Here is a 16,047-nt window from a genome sequence, read left to right on the forward strand (position 1 = left end):
AATCTTGCCGAATTCATATGCGTGAGATTCACTCAGAATTGCATGACCGGTCCAGGCATGATATGTAGGTATGCCAGGTAAACCTTAATAACACATTTGCTATACATCGTGCCTTCGTGGAACATTCAACGACGCTTGTTACTCCGCGACTAACCATGCTAATACACGCGCGTACAACGCTACTGACTCTACACCGCGTCCATATTATAGGTATGCTAGGTGAATTCAAATTTGCCATCAAACTGCATCATTTTATATATCAAATTAAAGCCCTTGAGTAAACAAAACCAAAACTGAAAACCTTTTTTTCATAGCACTTTCCGTAGCAAAGTTACATCTTGTCAAAGACTGACTTTCATCAAAAAGATTCAGCTAGCAAAATTCCCCAAAACGCGGCATTTCGGGGTGTTTCTAGATCTTAGTCTCATGGCGATAGCAGCTTTTTTAATGGAACTGCTATCAAAATCCTCTAAAATTCCATGTGCGGGTGACTTATCACCATAAAAAATCATATATTTGGGTCAAGTGAAGTATAGAAAACATATTTATGTAGGTTTGTTTCTTCGGGCACAAGTTTTAAATTTCTATGTAAAAATGCATTGACATTGTCGGCGAATTTGGCTGACCAGCAAATGTGTTAACTAAGGTTTGCCTGTGTTACCTACATATTATAGTCAAATGCAGCAAACCTTTGACGAGCGCGACTACCGTGATGTTGCCAATTCGGCGCTAACAATGCGTACGGCGCACAGTTCATTCTTAAATTTCCACTCGGCAACAACAGATCGCCTCAGATGCCAATCAGAGACAAGTGCGTGCAACGCACTAAATACGCGATGAATCCTTACAATACGCTCGTCAAAGGTTTACTGCATTTTAGTATAGCGAGGCTATATCATATGCGTACAACTGCTTACTATTAGTGCTATAGTCTATGGTCTACGCACACCAAAGAAATATTGCCAAAAACTCACTTTTTTGTGATTTTCTTCATAACTGTTGAGTGTTGTTTTTACACCAAATGTATAAATTTATATTAAGATTCATTGATGTCTTGCCTTTATAAAAATGTATACTTTTATATGTCTTGCGCGAATAATTGCAAAGTTATTGCACTTTTACTACATGCATGTCTGAGAGTACACAGCTACCTTTAAGTGTCCGGGTTAAGTGTAGGCCTATACATGGTTGATTCTAAAATCTTCTTACAATTCCCTGTTATTGGACTCACTTTCCGTTTTGTAACATTTTCCTTGTAACGTCCGAAACAAACTTGACATGTTTTAAACAGTTTGCAAAAAAATTTTTTTCTATGGCCTTCCCATGATTTCCAATCCATTTGACCCTTTCATTTCCCCTCTAATTAATGTCACTCTTTCTGTCTCGGATGTTACATTTGATTTGGATGTTATGTTACCATTGTTAACGGAAATGTTGTGTGGCCAACATTTTACATGAAGTCAAGAAGAAGTAAAATCATTTTTCATTTAGATACTTAGTTGTTGTCATGTCTACTTCAACTTAATAATGAAAATGCAAAGCTGTTATTGTTCTTCACATAATTATAAGACAAATTCTTTCAGATGTTACAAAACTGTTAACGGAAAGTGAGACCCAAAGTAATGCTGCACCTTAATTTGAAAACATTCAACCGATACAAAATGTCCATGCATTATCTATAATTGCCCTGAGGCATACATTAAAAGTATTTACAATCACTTAGAGTCCATGTTAAAAATAGAGCAAGATTGTTAACGGAAAATGTACCGTAACGTCCGAAACTTAATTTTCAAGTGCTCAAACTTCAGGGCAAGTAAGAAAGTGTGAACTGCTAGGTCTGATGAACATAATTATTTACGCCCAAGAAAAGGGCAATAAATTTTAGGTCTTTTTAATTTAAAATGACTGACGACTATTTTCCCTCCTACAATTATCACATGAGTGGTGAGGTAAAGTGAAAATGTCAAATTCACAATTACGTCTAAAGCCATTTTTGAAAATAGCGCAATAGCGCAATTATCACTTGAGTGGTGTGGTCAAGTGAAAATGTCTAAATTGCGCAATTTTGTCTAAAAGCCAAAAAGTGGTTAAAACGCTATACATGTAATTACCTCTTTGTTGCTTTGTTTTTCAGGTAGTAAAGAAATCTGGTTTTATGAAAGGACTCTACAATGATTCTGAAATGGATTCAAAGAATTTTAAGGTAAGCATTGGTCAGGGTTGTCACTAGACTGAATTTAGTGCCGGCTAAATTTCCATGATATTTGTCCAAAATACTCTCATGCGTCACTTTCCAGCTGTTTTTTAGGGTAAAAAGTACAATATTTCTCTACTTTAGTGCCGGTTGGCAAGTCCTCATATTCCCTTGAGTGCCGGTTGGTCTGCCTGAGTGCTGGTTACTACCGACCGGCACCGACCAGTGTAGTGACAACCCTGGCATTGGTGCAAAAGTTACATTTCCAGACCAATGGCAGTTTTTCTAAATTTGAAACGAAGACAATTATAGGAGTATTTAAAGCAGCTCGGTCAGTTGTAATCTAATGTTAATTCAGCAGTTAAATGGGACACTTTTAGTTCAACAAACAATTAAGGGTCATTCATTGTCAAAAGTGGCTTCAGCATTGAAAGTTGAATGATTCTGTGCAGTAGAGAACTTATAAAGGTGGTACTACACCCCCTGATAAATCTTGTGACTGATTTTGCTTTTTTTTTCAAAAAATAATTACACACTGGTAACAAAAGTTATGTATTATACATTGTATTTTAGGGGCAAGGAATCCAATTAAGGTAAAGTAAAGTAAATGAGACAATCCTGTACATAACAGTGATGGGCCAGAGCCAAAAATGGTCATCACTCAACTTAAAATTTAGAAATTGTCACAGGAGTGAATTTCTTGTCTGGAATAATAGACTACTAACCAAAGATTATGAATCGGCAAAAAAAAAGTAAAATTTGCTCGTCAATTTGGACTGCAAGCAATGAAATGCACATGTAGCGCCCTCTTGGTGTGGCGGGACGGAATTGCTAAATTTGATGTTACTACATATTTAAAAAAGATAGCATTTTTTGGTTTATGGTATTATAAAGGTCTTCTGTATAGTCAATTTCAGTACCGTACTAAAAAAAATGTCAGTGGACTTTGCAAAAATAAAGAAATAAATTAAAATATGTGTAAAATTCCGTCCCGCCACATTTTGAGGTGGTTTTTTTACGTTCAGGAAGGGACGGAAAAAGAAAATTTTAGTCAAAACTTTCCAAAATATCAACTATTATGGTAATAAACATTCCTGAGTACACAAAAATTGAATTCATCAACTTTGCTAGACTCAGAGCCATTTTAACTTCTTCTTTTTCAGGGCTTTTGTGGTAGAATGCCAGCAATAAGGCTATTTTCAGGGTCCGTGGTGTAAAACATGGCCCTGCCACATTTTAAGAAGATTTTTTTAAGTTCAGGAAGGGATGAAAATTTTCTTTCTCAGTTAATATTTTGCAATAATTTTTCATTGGAAGTGAAAGAAAAGACAATTTTGTCAGTTTTAAAGTGAATCAATTGCTTTTTTTCTTGATTTTGACATGGTGGACAAAATTCCCACGCCACATTCCGTCCATACAATGACATGATTTCTAAAATGAATGAGCGTACTATAAAGAGGGGGTGAATTTTATAATTCCTTCCATAACAAAAGAAGGATACGGTAGTTGAAGTTAATACCAATGTTAGAAACAAATGTTTTATCCCATGTACTTTTGATAAAAATTCAACAAATGTACTGTGTTCACAAATACATGAAGTTTATCATTCCGTCCCGCCACATCGATGAATTTGTGTTACCGTGGCAACAAGTTGATTCTTTGGACTTTTTTTCTTGCGTATGAATGTAGTCTATAACTTACTTGTTTATATTAAGAACATGAAGAATCCATAAAATAAACAGTCACAGAGCTACAATTTAAAAGGTCTATCAAAATTCCATCCCGCCACAAACGGCCCTGATCGGAGTGCCCATCTCTCTTTCATTGGCGATTGGGCCAGACTCCTCCATGTAATGCTGCTATAGGTAGGGTAGGGTGGTCACATGAAAATTTCAAACCCACCCCTGGAATTACTTTTTCTGTCAGGATTGTTCCTGCTGCAAAATGATTTAAAAAAGCTCTTGAATCAACTCAATCGTACAATCCGTTGCGAAGATACAGCCTTTTAAAGATTCACAAAATTGGCCATTTTTACCCCATTTTTAGGAAAATCCTGATTTTGTCATAAATTTGCATATTCACGGAGCGATAATTGTGGGAATAAAGCCAAAGAAGGCACAAGATGTATTGCTTTTGTTTATTTAATGTTCATTTATGCAAATATTAAAAATCCAGGGTCATAATTGCTATATTTGCTTCTTTACAACATTTTTAAAATGGCTGAAATCACAAAAATAACTCTTTTGCCAAGACTTTTAAGGTAAATATATGTGATTTTCACCGTTGAGGCGCTATTATGTGCCAATTTTGACCTTCAAAGGCCTGTATTTCCTAAACTACACAACCAAATTGTCTGATTTTTGCACAGGATTTTGTTCTGAAGGTCTAGATTGTAAAACTGAATATAGCATAATTGTACATCTTTGGGAAAATAGTTTTATTTGATGACAAAAAATTATTTTGTGCGTAACTTTTTTATGCGTGACAGTACAAAAATGCTATATTCACCTTCATTACGAGCAGAATATTTTCTATCTAATTAGGTAGTCGGGTTTGCACAGAAGTTACTAGGAGACAAATTATATGGAATTCAAAATGCCCAAAAGTTTTCCAACTGCTGCAGAATCTGTTACATTTTCACCATACATTTGTGTATGTAGGCAGGGGTACACACAATAGCTAGCATTGTGGCCACCCTACTATAGGGAGATCGCTACACCTCCTCTACAGCGAGTCTTGTTACCTTGGCGTCGCCAGGGCTTGAACCCGCAACCTTCCGATTATGAGTCAGTGCCCGTTCCGCTGAGGCCACCGTGGAATCAATTACTTCACTGAAATTTCAGTGATTCAAGACAAGTGGTTCATTATAATGTTACTAAATGAGGTACATTCTAGCGGTACCCCTTTTCTTATCATAAATAATGTACTGCTTAAGTCTTGAGTCACTGAAATTCCAGTGTAGTTACCACCATGACTGGATTCTTTGCCCCGGTATATATGTAACTTTTGTTACTAGTGTGTTATTATTTTTGGGGAAAAATGCAAAAATAGTCACAAATTTATCAAGGTGTACAGTACACCATAAGCCTTTGTTATTCCGGAGGCTTTGAGAACAGAATCTGTGCAAATCACAATGTTGTGAAAACCTGAAATTTTAGGCGTAATGTGGGCGACAATATTGCCTTAATTAGCTTTAGTTCAGAGATGTATCACAATGAATTAATTTTATTCTTACAGGATAAAGAAAGTAAGATAGCATTCCTCCAAAAAGCAGTAGAGGTTGCAGGTAAGTTTTTTATAAAATTTGTAACCAATTTGTCTTTTTTTGTTTTTGTGAAGCTTAAAAACTGATCTACAAAATATATACATCTACCCGCATACAAACTGTAACACATCTAAAAATCAAGCAAAAATGTATCCTCAACTTGGAGCAAATATTGCCATACAGATCTAAAGAAATCATTATGCATTAAATTGTGAACTCCTCTGACCTCTGTTCACTTGGTAATAATAACATAGAAATCATTGATAACATAAAATTATTGTTGCTTTGTTTATTTAGACTCAAGGCCAGGGACTTCAATATTGTCGTCAGCTGAGGAGGAAATTTGCTATCCAAATGCAGACACACAGTCAAGTTTTATTCGCCTCTAGTTTTATACTATTTAAACTGTGCAAACCTGAACTCAAGCTGCACAACTATTATGGTGTGTTGGATGTGGAAACATCACTCAGGAACTGCAGGCATCCACAGTTCCTGTTCGAAATTACACAGATTTCTCACGTGTGTGTCCTCATCATTTAACATCATTTCCTTTTTTTTCTTTTTTTTTTGCGATATAGTTATGGTTACTGGCAAGTCATTATCTGTACGGCCATCGAAAATAGTAGCTGGTCATGAACCAGAAAAGACCAATGAACTATTACAAGTTATTGCCAATGCTATCCTAAAAAAGGTGAGATTTGTCTGGGAGAAACAAAAATCAATTTGTTTCAACGAGGGTGATTTGCAAGATTTTATTTTTATTTTATTTTATTTTATTTAATGACATCTTTAACGAGGGTAAACCCTGATCAGTGCAAGCACTGCTTTCCACAGGGGCCCTCGATACAATAAAACATAAACAAATGATTTACAAGGAAATAAATGTAAAATACACTTAGAAAGTCATTGCACCAATAATACAAGATATAAAACAAATAAATATTATAAAATTACAAACTACATAATATATACAGAGTAATACCATAAAATATTTAAAAGATTAAAACACATGAGACTATAAACAGGATAGACTAGTTAGGTTTGTAAAATGTGCTCCTTGAGCGACTTTTTAAAGTTAATAATATTGCTTATTTGTTTTAAATTGTCAGGGAGGTTATTCCATGCTGTTGTTCCAGAGTACCTGAAGGAACGTTTACCAGTTTCAGTATGAACAGAAGAATGAAAAAATTTTTATTTGCAACAAATCTAGTGTTGTATGAGTGAATGTTTATTTGTGAGTGAATGTTGTCCCTCAGGTACTCAGGAGCCACATTATTAATACACTTATACATGAGAATAATTCTAAAATAATCAGCCCGCTGATTTACCTTCATCAATTGAGTTGTTTGTACAAATCCTTCACATGTAAATCCCTAACTTTACACCCAAGAGTCAGTCTGGCTGCTCTGTTCTGTAAGACTTGAATCTGATTAATATATTTACTTGCGGCAGTTGACCAAATTGTACAACAGTAGTCGATGTGAGGCAAGATGATAGCATTACATAAAATATTACGAGTGTATTGATCAATATACCAACTTAACCTTTTTAAAACACCAAGTTTTTGTGATATTTTGCCAGCCATTTTTTCAATATGCTTATCCCATTTAAGTTGCGGGTCAAACCACATACCAAGATATTTAAATTCATTCACATTCTCAAGAGTTTCATTATTGATTTTTATTTCCAAGTCACCCATTTTTCTAGTTCTTTGGTGTGTTCCAAAAGTCATAACCTTTGTTTTAGAGGCATTAAGTGTTAATTTGTTGGTGTTCATCCATTTAGAAATATGGTCTAGATCTTGGTTTAAACCATGCTCAATTTCAGACTTATTGTTTGAACTAAACAGAACTGCAGTGTCGTCAGCATATAAGACAACCTTACTTTTGTTGACTGCGTTGGGAAGATCATTTATGAATAAAATAAAAAGAAGGGGCCCCAATATTGAGCCTTGAGGCACACCGACTGTTACTGGTTGCGGATCAGATTGCACACCATCAATTAGAGTTGTTTGCTCACGACCTTTCAAATAATTTGAAAACCATCCCAACTCAGTGTCTTTGATTCCATACCAGGAGAGTTTGCGAAGGAGAACAGTATGAGACACCGTGTCGAATGCTTTTTTAAATCTAAAAATACAGCCCCAGTAACTTCACCTTTATCCATGTTGTTAAAAATATAGTCAGTAACATCAGTTATTGCAGTAAGTGTAGAATGTTTGGGTCTGAAGCCAGATTGCGCAGTTGTTAAGAGCCCATTATGTTGAAGATATTCGTACACTTGGGTGTGAACTGCACGCTCAAGAATTTTAGAGATGACAGGAAGGACCGAAATAGGTCTGTAATTGCTGCAATCTGACTTCTTCCCCGCTTTAAATATGGGTGAAACAATTGCCTTTTTCCACTCCTTGGGAATGGAGGTGGTGAGGATGGTAAGATTTAAAATGTAGGCAAGAGGTTTAGAGATCTTGTTGGCACCTGCTTTTAGAAGCCGGGCGCTCATGTCATCAATGCCGGTGGCTTTGCCTGTTTGGAGTGAGGAAAGTTGTTTCAGAATGAAATCCTCATCAATTTCCTTAAATTTGAAAGGAACGGTGGAGTAATCAACAGGTTTGCAAACATCATCACCATCTCCATTCTCAAAGTTTTGAGCAAGCTTATTACCAATTTCAGTAAAGAAAACATTAAACGCATTAGCAACTGTTTTGGGATCATTAATATTTTTACCATTTACAACAACTTCATTAACACTTTCACGGGTCTTTGATGGAAGAATAGATTTAATTGTTTTCCATAACTTTTTACCATCATGTTTGCTCTGCTCAATTGTATCTGTGTAATACGATTTCTTAGCATTCTTGATAACATTATTAGTTTCATTTTTCTTATTACGATACACATCCCAGTCACTAGATTTACCACTTCTTTGAGCAATTCGTTTAGAAAAATCACGATCATTGGATAAAGACAAAATATCTTTGTTAAACCATGGTGGAAGGTTACCTTTAATACAATTTCCACTTTTGGGGCATGTCTATCTGCCACCTGAATGAAATTATCCTTGAAGATTGACCAAGCCACTTCTGGATCTCTGCTTGAATACAAATTCCTCCAGTTAATTTTGTCCAGATCTTGTTGGAAAGAATCAATATCAAATTTACGGTATGTCCTAGTCTTAATTATCTTTGGTTTACTCTTAATGGGACATGCTTTGTATGACATATAAACCAAGTTGTGGTCGCTGAGACCAGTTGCAATATTACCAAATGTAAACAACTTATTTTGGTTAGAAACCATTATTAAATCTAGGCACGAAACACTTTTTCAGTAATCCGGGTAGGGGTGTTAATGACATTATGCCATCCAAACTGCTGACAAAGTTGATTGGCCACTTTTGCTTTCTCAGGTTTCAAAAGATCTAAATTAAAATCTCCTGTTACAACCAGGTCACTATTGCCAGAATTATCAACAACATGAGATAAGTGACTTTTTAATGACACCATATAACCCACTTTAGATGATGGTGGTCTGTATACAGACCCAATAATAACAGACTTTGTTTTTGGCAACTGAATTTCAGTCCACACACTTTCAATACTGTCACTTTCAAAATCAGGTTTATATACACTTTGGAGATCATTAGAAACATAGATTGCCACTCCACCACCTCTACGTGTTCTATTATTACGGTAGATGGTATACCCATTAATAGCAATCTCATTACAATCTATTTTTACTGAGAGTCTAGTTTCACTTAAACATAAAATGTCAATAGGTTTTTTGGCAAGTGCCATTCTAAGCATATCAATTTTACAGTTCAATTCTCCAAGAACGGTCACAATGTTGAGGTGAGCAATTCGAAGACCTTTGGCTTGTTGAACACAATCTAGCCAGTCCGTAGCTTCGTTGGCATCGTAGCATGATGTTGGATCTAAATTTAGGTTTGGCTTAGGCTAGTGACAATTGAGGACCGATGTCTCTACATCGCATGTAGGCCTTATGTTAGAGTCAGAATTGTTCTTGTTTAAACTTACGCAAAATGGTTCTTCTTTCTGCGAGTTGACGACTAGCATTAAGTTCAAGGTCTTTGATCTTCTGCCAATCATTAATAGGCAAGCGATAAGTTCCGTTCAAGTTGAAAAGGGCTTCACGACTATAAGTAATTATATGTTGCTCACTACCTGCAGAGGTTGGAGTGCCAGAATGTGTATTTACTGACTCACTATTGTCATTGAAAGGGCCGGGGTTGGGATTGATATCACCAGAAAGTAGAAGCTGGTAACGGAAGGTGGCGCTTGAGTTTGAGTTATATGCAAGGTTTCTTCCAACAAACCGTTTCTCAGTCCATGACTGAGTAGTAGATTTCTTAACAGCACTGTTTATGATAAATGTAGTAAACTGATCACTTTGATATTCATTGATGAAACAACACAATAGCAAGGTAAGTTGAATCACTGCCATAATAGAGATGAAGTGTCCTTGAGGAGGATTACTCTGGGCATGCATGGTCACCCAATATGATGAGCAATTCCAGGCTCTGTTGTATACATGTGTATAGCCTATACATGTATATTACTGTATTATAGTCTCAAAGTTATACAAGAGTACATAAAAACGCTAAAAAACTCACAAATCCACTTGTAAATATCACATATAAAATGTCCAGTAGATGCTAGATGTTATAGTGAGCAACTGGTTCCAAAATTAGTTCAAAATTCCATTCAGAAACAGCACAGAAACAAAAAACAATGAGGAGGTGTGAGAGCTGTTGTACTACACGCTCAATCACTAGCTAATGTTTTGATATTAGAAGGGCAAGTCACATATCGGCCCCATGTATTTTTAGTGGTGCTTATACCTGGGCCAGATTTGACTGTTTAGAGCGTGGTACCATACAATTTATTGTTGGTGGAGTTTTTATCCCAGAGTTCATAAGGGGAACTATGCTGACTGGCTAGCTAACTGGGAGACCATAGAAACTATTTATTTATTTTATTTATAACATTCGGCCAAAGCCAGGCTAATCCCAATAGTGCTCAGAGGCTACTAAATTTAAGGGACGCCATCCGGATATGACCGGACAGGGACATGGGAAGAGGTCCGATTTTAGATGCAGGAGGAAAACTGGAGCACCCGGAGAAAAACCTGCGAGGACGAGCATGGATCGGCAACCAAACTCACATGTGGTGCCGCGAGGAATTGAACCCGGGCCACAGTGGTGAGAAGACCACTACACTAACCGGCCTCTCAAACTAAGTGCAATAATGAATTAACTTGGGGACTTGGTAGGGTGATAAAAAAGAGTAAATGACATAAAGAGTGTATCATGCTTATGTAAAGCAGATAATATTATTATTGTTATGAAGTTTAGCTTGTACAATAATGTACGCTGCCTATACGAGCTGCCCTTTATTCCATGTATGATGCACCATTCTGAAAATAATCAAATTGAAACTTGAACACAATCATCCATTAAAAGCCACTTACTGCACTACACTGCAGATGGAGCAAACTACCAAAATGATCAGACACCCTTTATTGACCATTATTAAGTCGCTTTAGCTCAAATACCATAATTCGACATGTTGACATGTTTAAAAGAGAAATGAAAATGTCTTGGTACTGACCAAAGTTTAATGTTATTATGTTGTGATGAAATATGTATGTTGTAAATGTGGGGGTGCCAATCAGAAACTCCTCTGTAAAAAAAGAGTTTTGTTTCTCTGTGGTTTGTAACTTATACAGATGGATAGTACAGATGCAGTAAGAAAAGTACTTAATGGAGAGAAACCAGGCTCAGGGAAACCTCCAAAACCTCACAAAGATGAAGAAAAAGGAAAAGATAGGCACAGTGAGGATAAACATAAACGAGACAAGGAAAATAGGGTAAGAGTTGTTGTCGCCCAACACTAGAGCTCATTACTAAATAATCATATCATTAAAAGACTTTTGTGTGACCTGCTACCACAAAATGTGCGTAAAGTCGCAAATGGTAATGGTAAATGTCCTGGATGCTGCATTAGTGTTCTTTGTTTCACATACACCTGTTCGAGCCAACTGTATGTCATTTGTGAATGGGTGCCATTCACAAAGGATATTCTACTGGCTTGTGCATATATGTGCAACAAAAAATCAGCAGCCAGGATGTCTCAAAACTACCAACTTGGGACTTCACACTCATTTAGTGATTGCAGGTCACATTTAGGTAGGCCCTATGCCCTGTTTGCTCATGTAATATGAAAAATATCACTGAAAATAGTTGGCACACTTGACACTCCGGCTAACTCTGCCCTGTACCACCCCAATCTTTTAATGTTGGAAGGCTTCATGGGCCTGACCACAACATGGTTTTGTCCAACATTGAATTGGGGGATTGGGGCAGAGATTCATCAGAAGACAGCCAAAGTGTGCCAACATTGTTATAGCTGATTGTGGTTAAAGGTTGTGCACATGAGGTCCAATTCATTACACATAAATTATAAAAGGTTATATAAAGACTATTGTGCCCATATAATTACCATGTGTTCATTGTGTTGCATATTTGTGTTCATTGGTGATCTACATTATACCTGGTTATCATTTAAGTAACAAAACTAAATGTTGGTATTGACAGGAAAAGAAAAGCAGCTCAAACCGGGAAAGGAGTTCAAGTAGAGACAAGGAGAAAGACAGACAAAAAGATCGCAGCAAGGATCGGGACAAAGAGCGCAATAGAGAAAAGGACAAAAATCGTGAAAGAAGTAAAGATAGAGACCGGGAGAAAGACAAGAGCAGGGACAAGGAGCGAAGTAAAGATAAAGAAAGGACAAGAGACAAAGACAAACATAGAGATAAAGATACACATAGAAAAGGATAGAAGTAAAGACAGAAATAAAGAAAAGGAAAATGGTCATGAGCCAGAGCAAGACAAAGACAAGGAAAAAGAGAAGGACAGAGAAAGGCGAGAAAGACGGGTACGTATAAAGAAACAAGTTTATGATTAATAGTTATCAGTATAAAATATTAGATGGGAAACATGGGTTATATTTTAGGTAGGTGAGTGTATGTGTTACTTGTTTCTTCTGCTCTGTACTACATGTAGTAGTTTTTGTTACAGATATTTATTACAAATGCTACTATTAAATAAAAGGGATTATTCATTATTTGAAGCATAATTAAGTTCTCACGTACAACAGTGTTAAAATGAGATTGCAATGTTAAATCATTTATCATGTATCACAGAAAAGAAAAGATGAAGAAGAGGCCAAAAGAAAAGAACAGGAGGAGCAGCAACAACCAAATGAAAATCATGAAGGAGACGAAGAGGTGTGTATGAACAGGGACTGGAAACGTATTATTGATAGCTATTGTGAAGCTATTGTTATCAGATTATCTTTTACGACCTTCGATTGTATGCGAGTTGCGCCAAGGGCGCGATTTTTGAATTTTATTATTTACTCATGTTGCCCTACAAAATATCAAAAACACATCAAAATATTTCAATATCTTAACAATGACTTGGGTGCAGGGGTGTCTATTCTTCCATTATTCATTGCAAAAGATTATGGTCTTCTGTTAAAAGGGCATTTCGTGATCCACAACCTCATCCCCCCACTTTTCTCAAAAAAAGTTGAGATTTTTATATCACTGGAAACCTCTGACTACATAATGTTTATGTACAAAATATTTCTTGCAGATTAATTCGTTTAGCAAAGATATCGTGAAATTTGAATTTTTTTCTGGTGCACCAGAACGAAATTACAACGCATTGTCTATGGAGCAGTGTAATACACATAATCATGCATAACTCGCGAACGCAAAATTAGAATCAACAGAAATTTTGGGAATAGGTTTTTTCGTGGATATCTAATGAAAATGACATAAATAGAGGATGCTAGGATCACAAAATACTCCTTTAAGTCAAAGAAGTCTGCTTCACCTCAGTCTTTTTTTACTCATAATATTAATAATAACACCATTACCAATCCTGCTGAGATTGCACAAATTTGTGCCTCCCATTTTAAAGACAACTTCACTGCTGATAAGTCTGTTTTTGACCCAAATGATGTGATTGACACATGTTGCTGACCATCCTGGTATGTTGTTACTTTCAACCAAGTATGGATGGTGCATGCAGACGTGCTGGAAATTCTTTCCAAACTAGACAGTTCCAAGTTTCCAGGCCCTTATGATGGCATCACTTTCTCTATTCCTGTAATTGGTAACTTTCTTGCTAGAATTTTCAACCTTTCTGTGGACTCAGGAACTTATCCCAAGGACTGGAAAAGGGGAATGTTGTGCCTATTTACAAAAAGGGTCCCAAGGATGATTTTAGAAACTACCTGCCCATTTCTTTGTGGTCTACAGTGGGAGAAGTTATCCAGATGATTGATGCCAATAGACTGCAGTCGCACCTGTGAATACATGGTCTTGTTACAGGTGGCTCAACACTGTTTCAGATATGACCATTTTAGCTTCAAAATTACCAATTTTTTGCCTGACAGATTGTACTCTAACCTTCAATGTCAACAAAACAATTTATGCCACTGATGGTTCAGTATGTTTATGCGTGATTTTGTTTCTGTTACATTTATAATCAAACCGGATGGCTTGTTTTCTTTAAAAGTGTGATGATACAGAGGTAGGACACATAATGTGTGGGGTGGGTTGGGTATGCTTGATTTGTTTTTCAGCACCAGAGTTTGCCGTTTGGGATATATAGATTTTCCACTTTGCACAAATGATTTGAACATTCAGATTTCACATTGCTGCAACTTGTAGAACCTTTTGAGAGTTACGATTACTTGAATATTTTGCCTATGCCATACAATTAATAGTTCTTCAATGAGCTCCTTTTGTGTGTGCATTTGAAAAGTTAAGTGTCAAATTCTAAACCTGGTATAGGTTCCATAAATTAATTGATACATGATGTGCACAACAGTTTTGTCAATGTCATCTTTGCTGTGCCTTTTCAAATATTCTGTCAATAAAAGTTCCCTTTATTTTACATGCAGTAGCTATTATTAATGCTGAATAGCCTAGTTGAAGTATATGAGGCAACCTGATATCATTTCTACTAAATCTGTTTTAAGCAGGGAATTAGAAGTATGCACTGCTTGAAGTGATGTGAAATACATGCATGTATGAGTGAGCACAGTGAAATTAGGTTGACAGAGAGTGTAGAGCACTACATGGCGAGTCATAATGAATGATAAAAAACTTCTTTCTTTCTTTCCTCTTTCCTTTTCTTTTCTTTTCTTTTCTTTTCTTTTCTTTTCTTTTCTTTTCTTTTCTTTTCTTTTCTTTTCTTTTCTTTTCTTTTCTTTTCTTTCTTTTTTTCTCTTCTCTTCTCCTCTCCTCTCCTCTCCTCTCCTTTCCTTTCCTTTCCTTTCCTTCCCATTCCCATTCCCCTTCCCCTTCCCCTTCCCCTTTCCTTTTCTTTTCTCTCTTTCTTCCTTCCTTCCCTAATTGCTCACTTATCTGTTGGCAAATGAGAGTTGGAGTTGGAAACACATCAAGCAAGTTGTAATATGGATGTTACACTTGCACAGTTACATGTACATGCAACATATTACTTGACTGAATTGTCCGTGAAGTCTCACCCAAAGGCATTCAGCAAATCTTTATAGTCATACCAATTTCTCAGGATTTTGTCTGATTGTAAAAAAAAAGTATAGGAACAAGATGATTGTCAGGATTTTTAATCATCTCGCAGGATTTTTCATGTATTTTACACCCCTGTCAATGTCATACGTTCATGAAAGTATTTTAAAGATATCTTGGCAAATTGAAATGCTCGTAAGCAAGTTGTAAACCACAGCAACTGGTCTAACCGCAGCTAGGTAATTAGATCAAAAAGTGCAGTGCAAGCCTTGGTTGAGGACATGGTTTTCCCAATATCTCAGTCAATGCAGAAGTATTTACCAATAAATATATATTTATTCCTTTTATTCTTGCAGGACATGAGACCACCAACACAAGAGGTATTAATTAATCCAAGATTTATAACATTAGTTTACTGCTGACATTACTAACCAACATCATTCCGTTTTCCAGCAATATTATTGGCATTTTATTCATATAGATTACAGATTTGATACAGATTTGTGTGATTCCGAAATGTTTGAATCAAGCAAAAGGATATAGGAGTGTATTTGCTCTAGCACAACCTTTAATTTTTAAACTCATTTCTTCTAGAACTTACAGGTAACATAACATCACAAAACTTCAAAGTGTAATCTTTTCATTATTAACTTAAAACTTTTGCATGCACCTACTTTTTCATGTAACATGTCTCTGTGTGTGGGTGGTTGTGGTGGGGTATGTGTGTGTACATACATGGGTGGGTGCATTGTATATAGTGCCAAACTTGGACACACATCCAATTCTTAAAGCCTTAATGTACGATCTTTTTAAATTTTTAGATTTTTCTAGCTTCCAAAATGATTATGCAATCATTATGAAAGTTCCCAATACATTTGGACGCGAAAAACATTGGGAATTTGCAAAGAAACAACATCATAAACTTTACCTCTATCACTCGAAATATCTCGCACTATTTGGATTAGGACGGCGAGTGTGGCCTCAGAGTTAGTCTCCTACGCAGCCGG

At 36.2% G+C, this 16,047-nt stretch overlaps 1 protein-coding gene across 1 annotated transcript in view; it reads left to right on the forward strand.

The window, feature by feature from the left end:
- The window catches only part of LOC140146318 (TRAF3-interacting protein 1-like), a 31,982-nt gene that overhangs the window by 548 nt on the left and 15,387 nt on the right, over positions 1–16,047 (forward strand). The window contains 8 exon segments of the mRNA XM_072168122.1: positions 2,135–2,203; positions 5,432–5,480; positions 6,038–6,150; positions 11,204–11,344; positions 12,072–12,296; positions 12,298–12,411; positions 12,680–12,763; positions 15,397–15,420. Of these exon segments, the coding sequence (XP_072024223.1) occupies positions 2,135–2,203; positions 5,432–5,480; positions 6,038–6,150; positions 11,204–11,344; positions 12,072–12,296; positions 12,298–12,411; positions 12,680–12,763; positions 15,397–15,420 (819 nt within the window).

Source organism: Amphiura filiformis, chromosome 1, assembly GCF_039555335.1.
Source record: "Amphiura filiformis chromosome 1, Afil_fr2py, whole genome shotgun sequence".
Lineage (NCBI taxonomy): Eukaryota > Metazoa > Echinodermata > Ophiuroidea > Amphilepidida > Amphiuridae > Amphiura > Amphiura filiformis.